Here is a 16,285-nt window from a genome sequence, read left to right on the forward strand (position 1 = left end):
AAAATGTTGGTCAAGAACAGCAGCAGTCTGACTGATGCCAAAAGACTGATGTGTCGAGCAGCAGGTTCACTCAACTAGCACTGTTCAACACAATGCAAGTCATGTGACTCTCACTGGAACTATTGAAGCATCTTGACTGAAGAAATCATACTGAAATCCCTGTCATGCCATCAAAAAAGGTAACCACAGCAGAAGACAAGCCCAGGAAACACTGGAATCCAGTTCACTGACTGGACAGTGAGCTTAAGGCAGTTGTCAACTAAAGTACCCTACCCAAAGGGATCTTAAAAAATTTTTTTTTAAAAAAAACCCAGAATGCTTGGAATCGTGACACTGTGCATTATTACATCACCAACAGATAAATTACACACTCAAGGTTTCTCCAGTAACGAACACATGTAGTCTTTTAAACAAATTATTAGTCTTGAGACATTTATTACAAAGGCCAAAAAGTTACTCATAAAACAAAATTGATTTCTTTTCCTTTAAAAAGGCAGGGTAGAGGGAGGGGGGAAAAGAGCGCCAAGAGTTCAGATTTTACATTGAAACGTTAAATCTATGCTGTTGTCTTTTTAAAGGAGTAAGCGGTATTCACTACATTCTTAAAATAGTTTTAGTGCATTGCATTCTTATAAAAAAGGAAAACATCACCTCCTCAAAAGGTTTCCTACAACATTTAACCAGTTATAGAACTAGCCTAGTTATTGTTACTTGGTGTTACTAAAGCCCCATGTGTTAAAAGTAAAACCTTCTGAAATTTTAGGCTAAATTCCTCACATTTCTATCCATGATGAAACTGATTTAAAAAGTGAAAAAGTAGACTACTGAAACCATTCACTCACTGCCACAAATCTCTATTTCAACCATCTGAAATGACTGTTGGTCTCTCCTGCTGAAACCTGAGAGAAAATTAACAGTCGCACCCTTTCATATGTTAGTTTTGGTACAACGATTAACTGCACATTAGTACTTTGTTGACCTGTTTAAAAAGAAATAAAGTATAACCCTAAACCACCTCTTTAATTGTATGCATTAGAAACGATGAGGTAGGCACAAAAAATAAAAATAAAAACCCACGTCTGGACTTTCTTCCCGTAATGATGCATTAGCAGACTAGTAGTAAAAGTTGTCACATATTTTATTTTAGGTTTAAACAAAAATTAAACCTTTAACCGAGGCAGTGCTAACACAGTCACCACCAAATTCTAGCCAAATGGAAAGTCAGTATAGAAAAATGAACAATTCTATTTATTTATTTATTTTTTTAAAAACCCATCCTTATGTGGTATTTAGGCAAAACTTGGTACACAGGAAAAAAATGACTAAACTCTTGGCCTGGCCAACACAAAAAGAAAAAGAAAAACCCTACCTCCCCTAAAACCGCTGTGCCTTTTCACATTTTATAAATATTTTAAAACCTGCACCTTCCTTTGTCCACATATTTGTCACATTACAAAAGAAAGAGAGAGAAATGTCAATTAAATACATTGTTAATATTACTATATTAAATCTGCCCTCTGCGTCAGCAACACTGGCTTCTGCCTACATCGCTTCCAGCCACCTTCTCATGCCTGCCCTCCTTTCAAAAAACATGTTTTTATGAGTCTCTTCCTTTTTTCCTTAGGAATTCTGGAGCTGGGGAAGGAGGGAGCGGGGAGAGGAGACCTGATTCTTTCTCTAGTGGGATCCCAAATCTGATAGCACCTGATGGCAATATCTTTACAGCACCAGCCGCATATTACGGCCTCAGTTTTAAAACAAAAAGAACCCAACACCAGTGATGCTTGAACATGCGTTCGCATGTGGCACTGCATCACGGCAGGTCTGGACTCCAGTTGCAAATGATTCCAAGTTATGAAGCCTTCGGTTGTCAGCAATCCCTTGCCAAAGTACATTAGCTTCTACCAGCTCAGAAGAGAAGTCCTCCCTAAGGTCATGAAATAAACTTGACTGCTTCCCCCAGACCGTACAGAGGCAAAGAAAACCTGTAAAACAAGAGAGAGAGAGAGAAATACTGATTTACCAGTGAAACTGTGGTAGATCGCCAACATGAAAAGCAACTGGGATCTATCAGAAGCACTGAGGATTTTCTCATTTTGGATCAATGCTCAAAGTCCATGTGAAAAGGTCTGCCCCATTATCTTGGAGACCAAGAAATTCTTTTCCGCCCTTCTGTCAATAAATAGCATGAGGAAGCCCCTGCGTATATCAGAGACCTTTCTCCTGAACAGCAGAGGCCTGATGGATTGGGTGGAATACATTTTGGGTGGATGACAGTAGTGTTCACTATCTCCTGCTTTTGAACAATAACTTAGAGCTGGCTGAAATAAATGTAAAGAGGGTTCAAAAATACACTCTACCTTGTCATTACGTTCACACAGAAACTTGAGTCTTTGTGCCCTTTTGTGCATAAATACACCATCGAGATGTCCTGTTTCCACCGACCGTATTTCAATAGCCTTTTCTCCCCAGCCCATAATCTGATTCGATCGAATATACGCTTTACAACAAAACAAACACACAGCCAGTATTAATGATTATCATAATAAGCATCAATCTAAAGCAATTACCGTATTTTTCGCTCTATAAGATGCACTTTTTTCCTCCTCAAAAGTGAGGGGAAATGTCAGTGCGTCTTATGGAGCGAATGCAGTGCCGGCTGCCCCGGGAGCCGGCTGGGACGCTGCCAGCTGGAGCTGGGAGGCCCCTCCCAGCCACCCAGCACAGGGCAGAGCAGTTTAACCTCCCCCTCCCCCCCGCTTCCCGGTCCCGAGGCTCAGGTGCTGGGCGGATCCTCGGAACGGGAAGCGCGGGGGGGGGGGGGTGTCTTCAAACTGCTCTGTGCTGCCTGCCCAGGCAGCGCAGAGCAGCTTAACCTCCCCCGCATCCTGGTCCGAGGCTCGACTGAGCCTCAGGAGCGGGAAGCGGGGTGTGTGTGTGTGCGGAGGAGCAGTTTAAAGACCCACCGCCCCTCCTGATCGGGCTTGCCTGACTGGTCCCAATCGGGCTTGCAGTCTGGAAAGGGAAACTGGAGCCTTCCCCCAAGCCCTGCTGTGCACACGCTCTGATCTCTCACAGCGTGCACACAGTGGGGCTTTGAAGGCTTCAGCCTCCCTTTCCACGCTGCAAGCCTGACTGGTCCCAATCCGGCTTGCAGTCTGGAAAGGAAGGCTGGAGCCTTCCCCCAAGCCCTGCTGTGCGCACGCTCTGATCTCTCAGAGCATGCACACAGTGGGGCTTTGAAGGCTTCAGCCTCCCTTTCCAGGCTGCAAGCCGGATTGGGACCAGTCAGGCTTGCAGCCTGGAAAGGGAGGCTGGAGCCTTCCCCCAAGCCCTGCTGTGCGCACGCTCTGATCTCTCAGAGCGTGCATACAATGGGGCTTTGAAGGCTTCAGCCTCCCTTTCCACACTGCAAGCCTGACTGGTACCAATCGGGCTTACAGCCTGGAAAGGGAGGCTGGAGCCTTCCTCCTAGCCCTGCTGTGTGCACGCTCCACAGAGCAGGACTAGGAAACTGGAAGTGGAGTGCAGTAATCCCTCCACCCAGCCCTGGCCATAATAACCTCTCAGCTGTTGGTCGGGAAGCGTGGGGTGTGTGTGTGCGGAGGTTAAACTGCTCTGGGCTGCCTGGGCAGGCAGCGCAGAGCAGTTTAAACCACCACCGCCCCCCTTCCCGGGAGTCCCGGGAAGGGGGGCGGTGGGGAAAGAGAAGGAAAAAGGAGGAAAAAGAAGAGAAATATATTTCCCCAGTAGGTCTTTAAAAAATATATTTTTTTTCTTCTTTTTCCTCCTTTAAAAACTAGGTGCGTCTTATGGTCAGGTGCGTCTTATAGAGCGAAAAATACAGTATTTTGTATATTCAATCTTTATACACAGCCTGTTAGAAAACCGTATTTCACACAAAGTGATAACTACAGATACAATAAAATGTTTTAGTACTTGATGACACTGTAAGATGGAAGAGAAACTGCTTTTTATAGCTAGGCTTTTCACTGACTGAAAGCTGCTCCCTTCAATGAATGTTAAAACTCAGGTAACAATTCCAATTATCACGGTAAATACACTAAAGATAGCACAGAGAGAAGAAACCCTTAATTACACCGAGACTTTTTAAAACATCTATTTGGATGAGTGCAGCCAGCTTGAAATTTATTCACTGTATACAAAAGTAAAAATAGACCCCCCCCCCCGAATTGATCACACTCTTCATGTGCATTGAATATACACATTTTGCCATTCTGAAATATTATGATAATTCTTATGGCTGCAATTCTATATCCATTTTTTTGCATTTTATCCCTAGCTTGCATTTTATAGTCATCGTATAAGCACCTAGTCCATTTCACAATCTAGCCAGGTGTCTGGAGGCCGTGGTGGGGTGGTTGAAATGCATTATAGGCCCCCCTTAACAGCATTATAGGCCTCCAGGAAAAGCAGTGCATTGGGCCCCCTGCCTACACAACCACTCACAGGAATAAAAATGTAAATGGTCGATAAAATTAAAGATATCTTTATTGGTGCTTCCATAATGAACAAGTCCTTTTTTACATTATACTTCAGTATTTATTCTTAATCCAAACCCAGATTAACATTAATATTGTTCATTATCTCTTGTAAAACACATGCTAAGTATGCAAGTCACAACAGACTTTGATTAGCATGGGGCCCCTATGCTTGTGGGGCCCCCAGGCAACTGCTCAGCGTGCCCGAGTGTTAAGACAGTCCTGGTTGAAACAGAGTCAACTGAAGCTAAATCCATCAAAGATGGAGGTTCTGTGGCTGGGCCGGGGAGATGGGGGTGTGGGTTGCCAGCTTCCAGTCCTTGGTTATTACACTGAATGGAAGACACTTAGAGGGTGCTTCCCTTCAGTTTATGTACGTGCGGGATACTGAAGTTCTCCAGCCCTTCCTTGCCCCCCCAAAAGTACCAAGGCATCTCTCCATTTCACTCCGGAGGGTTTGGCAGAGGAAGGAGCAGGGAACCTGCTTGGTTTTAAACTGAAAATGTTTTTAACTATTATTGTAAGCCGCCTTGAACTATGAGGAAAGGCAGGATGTAGATAGTATAGGTATATTTCTTTATTCAAGCTATCTTCCAGCTGCTGCTTTTCCTGGCTCCACTACGTACAACTCCACTACATCCCGGCTAATTGCCAGGCTTGGATTTTGTGGCCACTCATGTCCCTGGAAAGTCGCTCTGCCTGCTTCTGCTGTTGCTGAAAGGTTGCCTGACTCTGTGTCATTGATCCAGAGGCTTGGAAGCTGGCCTTAACAGAAGTTGCAGTAAATGCATGGCAAAGGGTGACTTCCTATTCTTCTCCTCTTGTTGTTACCTCCATTTCCTACTCCTACTTTCCACCCAGTACTAAAGAAGCTTAAGCTATTACCCCCTTCTTGGAGCATACATATAGGTTCAGAAACATTTGTTAGGACTAGAGCATGGCCAATCCCAATATATACCTTCAAAACATACATTCAAGTGCAAAGGGAGCATGATGGCTTAGTTAGTAGGGAGTGGAAATTAGGGTCAGAGGGATACGTGTATTCCAGTACCCATCACCCATCCCAACCGCCCTCACCCTGCTTCATCCTAATGGCAAAGCCAGTGGAACTGGGAAAAGAGAAATGGGACTTTACGTACTCTGTTATTCATTGTGGGTCATGGTCACCCTCTTGCTCCAAGTAATATAATTCTAGTTTATCCATGAACTACTATATGGTCTTAATCAAGGATTACCTGAAGCGTTTTTGTAGCTTGAAGGATTTTCACCTGCAGGGATGATGTTATTACCTCTTCCTTCTCAGTGTAGCCAAAGCAGTGGAAGGAGGAGCCAAGAAAGTTTAGTTGTACAGGTGGAAATGCTTCTATCCGCAAATATGGTTCAGTGGATTCAAGCTAAGCTATCCTCATCTAACCTTGGGCCGCTGACAATACACTAATACTTGCATACTAGAAAAGAAGAACTTTTAAGATTTTAAAGATATATTAACATGTGAAAAGCATGTGAAGGCTTGGAAAACACAGTATATAAACACATTTAAGTGCAGCTTTATGGTAATGACTACAAGATTCGGGAAACAAGCAATAAAATTGCTTTTCTATGCTGATCCTATAGTATACTGCATGCAACTGACTGGATATTTCACTACTGCACTGACCAGCTTAAACCCACCTATTTCCACATCACTTTCCTTAAATAAAGCAACTTGTGAACCTTACAGCTATACGTACCCACTGATGTAGGCATCTCTCCCCACTGCAGAACCACATCTTTGGTGATCCTTCCATATGTATTAACATATACTCCTTCATCCTCATAGCAAACTAGTAGTTCCATTCCATCAGTGTTCGGCAAAATAATGATTGCATGGGGTTGGATACTACTCTGGATCTGCAAACACACACGCATATCCCATAAATGCTGAACAGATTGCCGAAGACTTTCTCGGCCAATTATTTACGTTACTTTTAAATCTGACTATATGTTTCGCAAACTGTCAAAAACTTGTTTTAAGGCGAAAGAATGTACTTTTTGCAAATGCAGAGGTCCTTTCTAAACTGTCCCATTGGTAAGGAAAAAATAGCAGAATTCAACAAACATAAGCTGAGTTTTAAGGATGTTATCTCTTTATAATACAGCATGGCCCACCTATTAGAACTTTAGATGCTTACATGTGTTGGGAGGTAAATATCGTACACTGATCCCGAGTCTACATCCACTGCATGGAATCCAGCACAGGAGCCATAGATCACTTTCAGCCTCTGGCCTTCTTCTACAGTAAGATCCACTAATAATGGCTTATGTCCCAAGTCTCCAAATGACTGTAAACACCAACAAACAACATGAATATACTCAGCAGGCCTCATTAATGCTGTCATCTTGACATACACTTCTGTACTCTGGCTCTTCCATTAGGGCAATTTTCTAATGAAAAAGATGCTAGGAACTAGAAGGGGGCTTAAACTATATCTTGGGTTCCCTCACTGGATCAGAACCCAATGGCTTCCTTTATGGCCTAAAGCAAATAACAACTCTGCAGTCTTTCCTTTTAAAATGTGTTCATTTCTCCTGCTATTCAAGAAACCTAAAATTCAACATGCAAGCTTTAATGCATGTCAAATTCCCTATAAAATTTAATAACGAATCACCGTAATCTAAAACAGCTACTTATCGATAACATCTGGCCACCTAAGAGACCCAACCGGACAAACTGGCTAAATACAATGGGTTGGATCCTGTCTAAAACACTGAACATGAGTCAGCAGTGTGATGCGGTAGCTAAAAAGGCAAATGTATCTTGGGTTGCATCAACAGAAGTATAGTGTCCAGATCACGTGAGGTGATGGTATAGCTTTACTCTGCTCTGGTTAGACCATACCTAGATTATTGTGTTCGGTTTTGGGCACCACAATTTAAGAAAGATGTAGACAAGCTGGAACATGTCCAGAGGAGGACAACAAAGATGGTGAGGGGTCTGGAGACCAAGTCCTATGAGGAAAGGTTGAAGGAGCTGGGTATGTTTAGCCTGAAGAGAAGACTGAGGGGGGATATGATAACCATCTTCAAGTACTTGAAGGGCTGTCATATAGAGGAGGGTGCCGAGTTGTTTTCTGTTGCCCCAGAAGGTCAGGCCAGAACCAACGGGTTGAAATTAAATCAAAAGAGTTTCCATCTAGACATTAGGAAGAATTTTCTAACAGTTAGAGCAGTTCAGGCTTCCTCGGGAGGTGGTAAGTGCTCTTTCCCTGGAGGTTTGAAGAGGCTAGATGGCCATCTGTTAGAAATGCTGATTCTATAACCTTAGACAGTTCATGAGAGGGAGGGCATCTTGGCCATCTTCTGGGCATGGAGTAGGGGTCACTGGGGGTGTGTGGGGGAGGAAGTTGAGAAATTCCTGCATTGTGCAGGGGGCTGGACTAGATGACCCTGGTGGTCCCTTCCAACTCTATGATTCTAAAAGATCCACGCTTGTTTGTGGTGGCGGTGATCTCGCCCTACCACAGCAGCCCTCCAGCTCTCTCTTCATGGGGGTCCCCCGTGCTGCAAGTGCAGCTTTTTTGTGGAGGGGGGTTTCAGGCTGCAGCAGAACAGGGGAGTCATACTTCCATGCACAGAATGGCTTCTATACAAGAATGTTTTAGATAGGATCTAACCCAATAAATTCCTACCACTATTCAGGGGTTTTGTTTTGTTTTTAATTTCCTATTAAAAAAAAAATTAGGCAGAGTTCACAAACCAAAGATAAAAAACCATTTAGCGATTCATCAATACTGGAAAACTTCCAAAAAAAACATGTAAGATACAGAAATAAACATAAGTTATGCAAAAAAGGAAGAATGATCTTGGTAAAAGAGAAGTAACATACACATACGAAATTGTGGTCAATCCAAAGTATGCTTGTTTGATAATAAAAGACCTGCTTCATTTAAATAAAACGTACTTTCAAACAAAATCCGAAGTACACATTACAGGCAAGAAATGTAACAAAATTCAAAGAGCCACTTAGATTACAGGAAGGTGAATTTTGGATTGGAAAATTACCAGGAAAGGGGGATTTGCACATTTTTGTCTGAGGGGGGGGAAAGTTACTTCTTCAGGGTTCCAAATGTGTTTTCTCTTTAAAAAAAATTTTTTGGTTCTTGTAGGTTATCCGGGCTGTGTAACCGTGGTCTTGGAATTTTCTTTCCTGACGTTTCGCCAGCAACTGTGGCAGGCATCTTCAGAGTAGTAACACTGAAGGACAGTGTTACTACTCTGAAGATGCCTGCCACAGTTGCTGGCGAAACGTCAGGAAAGAAAATTCCAAGACCACGGTTACACAGCCCGGATAACCTACAAGAACCAATGAACTCTGACCGTGAAAGCCTTCGACAAAAAATTTTTTGCCACAAAAAAGGTTATTAATATGCTATAGTATATACATAGGCTTAGGCACTATATTTTTGCAAGAAATTCAAATGTTAAACTCATTTAGCAGTCTGAGACAGTTGTGCTATTTCTAACTGATGTCTGAAATAGCCACTGAGCTGCAAAGTCACAGACACAAAGTGGGGAACCTGGAGCAGTAGATCTAAAGGCCAAGGAAAAGCTGACTTTGATGTTGTCCTCTTCCTCAGTTAAAAACACAAACAAACTAGAGGTCCCAAGTAGACAGTCTGTGCAAAAACCCAGCTCCAGGAAACACTTGGGAGTTTTATTGTCCCCTGGTTTCTGATTCTCTAGAATGTTGGCGTCATATATTTAAATTCCCACTATGATGAAATGTTAACATGAAAACTAATGCCTGGAAAAGGCCAAATAGAGGCTGTAGCTTTATGGGACAATTGGGTGAAAACGCATGGTCGCTTTAGCCTCCTTTATTCCCTGTTTCAGCCAGGATTCAGCCAGGATTGAACGCATGCGTCTCGCCGAACGTGTGTTCAATCCTGGCTGAATCCTGGCTGAAACAGGGAATAAAGGAGGCTAAAGCGACCATGCGTTTTCGCCCAATGGGAGATTGGCAATGGGAGGAGAGCTTTATCTGGATTGGGACAGCAGAATATGGGTGTGTACATTTAACTCTGCAATATGTTCACAATCCGTCTTCCTTCAGATGACCACAGCTGCTATTTGCCTATATGGGTAACATACGCACTCCTCAATGTTCTCTCAAGTAGGGCAAAAAGCAACCTTAGGGATGGAAGGGATAGAGGTAACAAAAAAAAGTGCTCTCTCTATATGAAAAACAGTGGGAAATCTATTAAAGGATCTCTCATCGTCACTTTCATTTTTATCCCTAAATATCTTTGTGGCCACACGCCGCCTTTGCAAAGTCTTCTCTTATAGACATCCTTACCTTAAATGCCATAAATTTGTGGTATGGCTTTGGTGCCCAGGCATAGACTTCCACAGAACACTTCAAAGCAATTACCAAGAACTTGATTCTTTCATATTTTACTGAAATTTTAAAAAAGACAATGTGTATGAATTTTATATTGTGAGATGCAGAAGACCTTTATCTAAACTGCTCTAAAACTACAAAAATAGAAGACATAATTCCTACAGAAATATTTTTTTAAAAAACACACACTCAAGATTCAGTAACAGAATTAAACATGGCATCTATTCGAATAGATTATGAACCAGTGTTCTCAGAAAAATGGACTTTAGACATAATTCCACCTTTTATATTGTGTAAATAAGAGATTTCATTTATTTCACAAAAAGCCCATATTTTATTTAATCAGGTTTTAATTCATTGAGGCAGATATTTTCCACACTTCTATCAATTCTTACACCAGAAAAGGCTACCCAAAAGATTACTAGATTTTTAGAATTCATCTTATTAACCTTAAGGAAACTATACAATGAAATGAATGTTAAAAGCTAATATCTAGGGTTAACTAATTCAAAATACACCCATTATCAAACATATATATTAAAAAGTTATTTTCAACATGCATTCATACAATATATAGATGCCATCTTAGAACAAGCATATTCTCTTTGCTCACAGAGAACAAGGAAGGTTTATTCTAAGGTGTTGCTATACATACATGCATCACTGAAAAAGTATATTTTTTTCTTCAAATAGTCAAAATCAGAGTTTTTTCTCTTCAAATAGTCAAAATCAGAGTTTTAAGTCAAATCTAAAACTAAGTTAGAGGGAACCTTTTCTTTGGAAAAGAAAAGATAGGAGCCCCGTGGTGCAGAGTGGTAAAGCTGCAGTACTGCAGTCCAAGCTCTGCTCACGACCTGAGTTCGATCCCGACGGAAGTCGGCTCAAGGTTGACTCAGCCTTCCATCCTTCCGAGGTCGGTAAAATGAGTACCCAGCTTGCTGGGGGTAAAGTGTAGATGACTGGGGAAGACACTGGCAAACCACCCCATAAACAACGTCGGCCTAGGAAACGTTGAGATGTGACGTCACCCCATGGGTCAGGAATGACCCGGTGCTTGCACAGGGGACCTTTACCTTTTTTTTCCTTTGGAAAAGAGTTTGAAAAGGAACTAGCATCAGAAACAACAATGGACTTACTGATGATATCAGGACAAAAGGCTTGTATATGTTTTCTTAAGAAACTACGTATCAGAATTTAGTTTAGATGGTTCCTCTGATCCAATTAATCTCTGCTGTGTTCAGAATGGTTGAAAAATAATCCACTTAATAGCAACATACTTTGTTCACGCAACTCTGCACATGGATCTAGATCTTAGAGTATGCTTGGAACATTTTACTTTTTCATTACATAATGTCTTTCTGAGTGATTTCACAGTGAGCATGATGCTTTACTTACCAACTTTATAGTGCACACAGCCTTCCAAATCACCCACAGTTGTCCAACCTTGTTTCTTTTCTACTTCAGGGTCATTGTGAAGGATTTTGTTTCTTAACCAGGACAAGTAGTAAACTCTCAATTTGTTTTTCTTGCCTAGAATAAATGTTGGCAAATTATATATAAAAAAACTGAACACAATTGGGACAATTTTTCTTCTTCCATAATTTAGCTTAGGTATAAGCTGTATACTGGGATGGATTTTATACTTACATTAAATTTTTGTCAGCTTTCCCTGTCCTCAACAATTTTCCTACACCTCTGAAATGTCACTGTAGATGATGGGGCCCTCCAGAAATGAAGGAAATGAGGGATCGCAGTTAAGGAGGAACACTTGGTAGAAACGACCTTCCTTCCTTTTTGCATGAACAGTGAGAGCTCTTATTGTGTTTGTGCAAGGAGAGGCAATTCTTGCTGAGTCCTTGTTACAGTCTCCCTCTGTCACATGCCATCTTGTTCTGGAAGGTGTGTTGATCCTCAGAAGTGACATTTCAGAGGTATAGGAAGCTATTGGCAAAAGAGAAAGCTGATGAAAATTGCCTCTGTGATCCAGCCACACAAGACTCTTTTCCCTCCACTTTTACACATATTGATCAGTCCTATATGTGTTTAGCAGAACTGTTTGTCTTTTGAATTTCCCAACTATGATTGTCACCTGGTTATCTGAAGTCCCCAGCCTACCAGGAAAGTTCTAAAAAAAATAATTGACAGAAAAACAATACGGATGCTAGGGTATGGAAGCTACTAATGTTACAGTAATATTTAATATTGATTAGAAAGAGTGGGAATGCCAGGGAGTCTAAAACTTAGAATTATCTGAGAAATAGTCACCACTTCATCTTTTACAACCACAGTGGCTTTTTAAGAAATTCCCATGAAGTTGAAATGGTGCCAGGGTGCAACTGGAAGAAACATAATCTAGCAACCTTACTGAAACAAAGTAGATCTGGGTTTGGGTAGTATGTAGATGGCAGAGCTACTAAGAACCTTGAGTTCCATGATGGAAGCATGGCAGGATGTAAATAAATAAAAATAAAGAAGCTGCTAAAAATAAACATGTTGTTCAGAATCCTAGCAGAAGTCGATTGGGTACTATCCAATGACTATTCAAAATGATTTATGTGCTCCATGGTCACTCCTCTGATACTGTTATTGTCACACTCAGCAAAGGGATGAAGAAATTACAAGTCAGCTGTGGAATGCTATTTTTGGACCAATTCTTGTTGGTGGCTGTTTGTAAGCTTTTGAAACTTACAAAGTATTTCTTCAGTTGCAGTTGAGGTAGAAAACAGAATCAATTGAATTGGGCTTTTCTTCAAAACCCGGGATGGGGGGGCCCTAACTTTTCTAAACACAGTTGTGATCTAAAAATACAGGCCTTTCCTAGGTCATCTACGGGACTGAATGGGGCCAGAAGTGCTCCCACACCCTACAGAGTATTACATGAACTTGCATTTTCATTTAGTGGCTGTACATTTGACCCCACTTCAGTGACTGCAACGGCCCTTTGTAAATCAGTCAAAACCATACAAAGGGCAGTGACAACCCTCAACAGAGGGACCAATGTATAGAACTGGACTCTCCATGAAATTCCCAAGTCTGCAAGATCACCAGCAGCTCCGTCACTCCCACAGATTAACACACAACTTTAACTGTATGACTCATTTATTTTGTCACAGAAGCACTTACTCAGCATTAACTCAAAAGAAAAATTTCTTTACTAACTAGTGATAGTTTCCCACCATGTGATTCACTTTTCCAAACACATGATATTTCAAGGGAATCTCCCTACCAGTGGTATTTTTATGAGCTCAATGATTCTCCCCTATGACGGGCGCTAATTATATCCTTGTGATCTTTATGGGGAAAAAGAAATCACATGCTCTTTCTAACACTAATATGGAAGGCTGCACATATGGTATTCATGTAATATTCATACAACTACATTCAACCAATATGTCATTGCTGTTTTTGATCTGCTGTCAAGTCACAGCTGACTTATGGCAACCCTGTAGGGTTTTCAAGGCAAGAGACCTTCGGAGGTGGTTTGCCATTGCCTGCCTCTGAGTCACCCTGGTATTCCTTGGCGGTCTCCCATCCAAATACTAGCCAGGGTCAGGGCCGAGAGTGTGTGTCCGGCCCAAGGTCACCCAGCTGAGGGCTTTTTAAAAATTAGAAACTGGACTTTTCCGTTAAAAGAAATGAGAGACAACATATGTCAGAAACAATTCAAATGCTTATTGAGCTAAAAAGTACCACCCTCTTGAATATTACTAAATACTGCATAACAAAAAATACCAGACAAGTCCCAGCTAAACTTAAATACTTTTATGCCCAACTGAATTCAATGGAAGAGTCAAGCATTTTGAAGTGACTGGAATATAAATTTTTCTGGGTTGTACATCCTGTTAGCAACCTCACTACTCTTGCTACACAGACCTAGCCTCCAACATTCTTCTAAATAACACCATACATTAAATCTTTTCTGGGTTAAACCAGCTGTTTATCACATCAACAATAAAGCTGTATATCCGCAAAAGAAGACATTACTTTTAGTATGCAGAGGTTAGCTTTCAAAGGAGTACTAAGAAATCAGTACTCCTTAGAAGATCTAAAGACAGTCTTTAAAAGGGAAAGAAACTTTTCAAAATTATTGTATCTTTGGATAAGAGAGCTCCTTTGTTTACTCTGCATAATCAACTATTTAAGGCAGGCTTGTCAAAACGGCGGTCCAGGACGGCTATGAATGCGGCCCAACACAAAATCGTAAACTCACTTAAAACATTATGAATCAGCTATTGTTAGTATTAGTGTATTTTATGTGCGGCCCAAGTTAGTGTTAGTGTATTTTATGCGTGGCCCACGACAATTCTTCTTCTTTCAGTGTGGCCCAGGGAAGCCAAAAGATTGGACACCCTGATTTAAGGTATCCCTTACTAACAGATTAGCCGACTAAAGGGTTAATGCAACATGATTCAAAAGAGGAAACAGTATGCACAGAGGAAACCATTGGATGAGGCAAGAAGTCCAGGACCGCCACTGACGCAATAAACAAATAAAATGTTAACAAGTTTTAACCACAGACGGTTACCATCTGAGATATTCTGGGTTTTTAAAAAAAAAAACAAATTGCATGACCTGTATAGCATTTTTAATGTATAGATCTTTTGTTACAACAGTGTCAGTGTCATAACTTGAACCATATTTATTCGTTCATTATCTCTCTCTCACTCTCACACACACACACACACACAAACACAATGTTCTTCATCATGTGCTCACATGCTGGCCCATCTCCACATGCAGGGGCTGGACTGAATCATATTCCCCAAGCTATTAATTCCAACATTTTAGAATCAAACACAACATCTGTTTCTCATTACCTTATTTCAGTTTTTTTAAAGCACTGTTTAAATGGCACCACTTTGTACTTCAATATTGTTTTAAGACATATCCCAAAAATGAGATGAACTAGAAAAATATATACATCAATATCTTTACAAGCCTCTACCCCCTAAGTATGCAAACAAAGTGGGGGCGGGGGGGATCATATTCAATACTTCATCACCCTGTAACGTCAGGTTGGTTTTCAGAAAAATGCAGCCAGTCTGAGCAACTCTTAATTAAAGCTAGTTTCGCTCTAAATATACAAAAACAAATTAGACAGTGTGTGTATACTACAGTTAGAAGATGGCTCCAAAGCCATCCAAAGGGCCTCCAAAGATGGCTCCAAAGGGCCTCCAAAGGTGACCACAGTGGTCAGGTGTGTTCATAAGGGAGTCGGCAGGCATGTTGGTCCTAAACCGTATGGGTTTGAAGATCAACAGCAGTGCCTTGAACTGTGCATGGAAGCAAATTGGGAGCCACTGTAGTTGGGCCAAGACTAGTTATACGGTCCCTATGACCCACTCCAGTCAATATCATAGCTGCAGCATTCTGCACCAACTGAAGTACCCAAACACTTTTCAAGGGCAGCCCCACATAGAGTGCATTGCAGTAATCTGCATTCATCTTAAATAGCAGAACAATTTTTTTTTAATCTCTCATAGACACCGCAGGTGTAATAGGTCAGATTCTTTCCCACCAGGCAGTGAATCTTTCAGGCATATTGGGAAATCATTCCCCTCCAGCAACAGCAGAAGAGGGTGAAAAAATTGTCCATAAAAGAGAATTTCAGACAGAAGCCACAGTCCACTCCCGAGTCTTTAAAATCTAGTTAGCAGCTACACTGCATTGCTTCCATACTATCCCACAGGGAAAAAAATAGAGACAAAGCAAGTGTAACTGTGCCTGCCTGAGTAGCTGTCAAATGGGCTTCTGGGTATCTATATACCATACTAGTGACGCAGACAAGAACTGGGGAAAGGGATGGAGCTAGCAGCAGACATAAAAGCATAAAGGTTTATGTCAAATGTTTTGCTACTCAAAGACAGGAATATTCTATTTATTCTTAAAATAAATTATATTTACCCGATATTGTCACCAAGACATTCAGACCTTCAAGTACATCCATTTGCTGAAACCGCCTTCGATTTATTAATGGATACACCTTCCCTTGGCCGCTTCTGTCCAGCAGCATTAGGCCACTCTCGGTTCCCACTAACAAATTCACCCCTACAGTAAATAAAATCAAACCAATATATAAATTTATTTGGTTAGGCAGAGGAGTTCTCGACTTGCCAGTTCTGGAGATAACTCCACTTCTCTGGCAAAGGCCTTTGAAAAACGTACATGCTGCTCCCAAAGAAAACTAGTCATGTGAAATTTATTGTGCAAATATATTATGCAAATTTATTAGGAACATCATATTCTGAACATTCTGAACCTGGCCCAAGTGTGGATTGAAAAACACAGAGGATGGGGCTAGACAGAAGACACTTTTCTAAAGACCTGGGGGAGATCCCATGGTTGCAGAAAAATTCTAAAGTAAGATAAAAGGATGGGAATCCCCCCACCCCATCAATCTTGC

At 41.3% G+C, this 16,285-nt stretch overlaps 1 protein-coding gene across 4 annotated transcripts in view; it reads right to left on the reverse strand.

The window, feature by feature from the left end:
- Window positions 1–854: 854 nt before the first annotated feature.
- MAP4K4 (mitogen-activated protein kinase kinase kinase kinase 4) overlaps window positions 855–16,285 on the reverse strand; it is a 180,468-nt gene continuing 165,037 nt past the window's right edge. For all 4 annotated transcript variants that reach the window (XM_056862077.1, XM_056862076.1, XM_056862075.1 and 1 more), the window contains 7 exons: window positions 15,787–15,930; window positions 11,278–11,412; window positions 9,838–9,938; window positions 6,674–6,823; window positions 6,233–6,392; window positions 2,361–2,500; window positions 855–1,985 (listed from right to left, as the gene is read on the reverse strand). In XM_056862077.1, the coding sequence (XP_056718055.1) occupies window positions 1,902–1,985; window positions 2,361–2,500; window positions 6,233–6,392; window positions 6,674–6,823; window positions 9,838–9,938; window positions 11,278–11,412; window positions 15,787–15,930 (914 nt within the window). In that variant the 3' untranslated portion in view covers window positions 855–1,901. The remainder of the gene's footprint in view (window positions 1,986–2,360; window positions 2,501–6,232; window positions 6,393–6,673; window positions 6,824–9,837; window positions 9,939–11,277; window positions 11,413–15,786; window positions 15,931–16,285) is intronic.

Source organism: Euleptes europaea, chromosome 16 (genome assembly GCF_029931775.1).
Source record: "Euleptes europaea isolate rEulEur1 chromosome 16, rEulEur1.hap1, whole genome shotgun sequence".
Lineage (NCBI taxonomy): Eukaryota > Metazoa > Chordata > Lepidosauria > Squamata > Sphaerodactylidae > Euleptes > Euleptes europaea.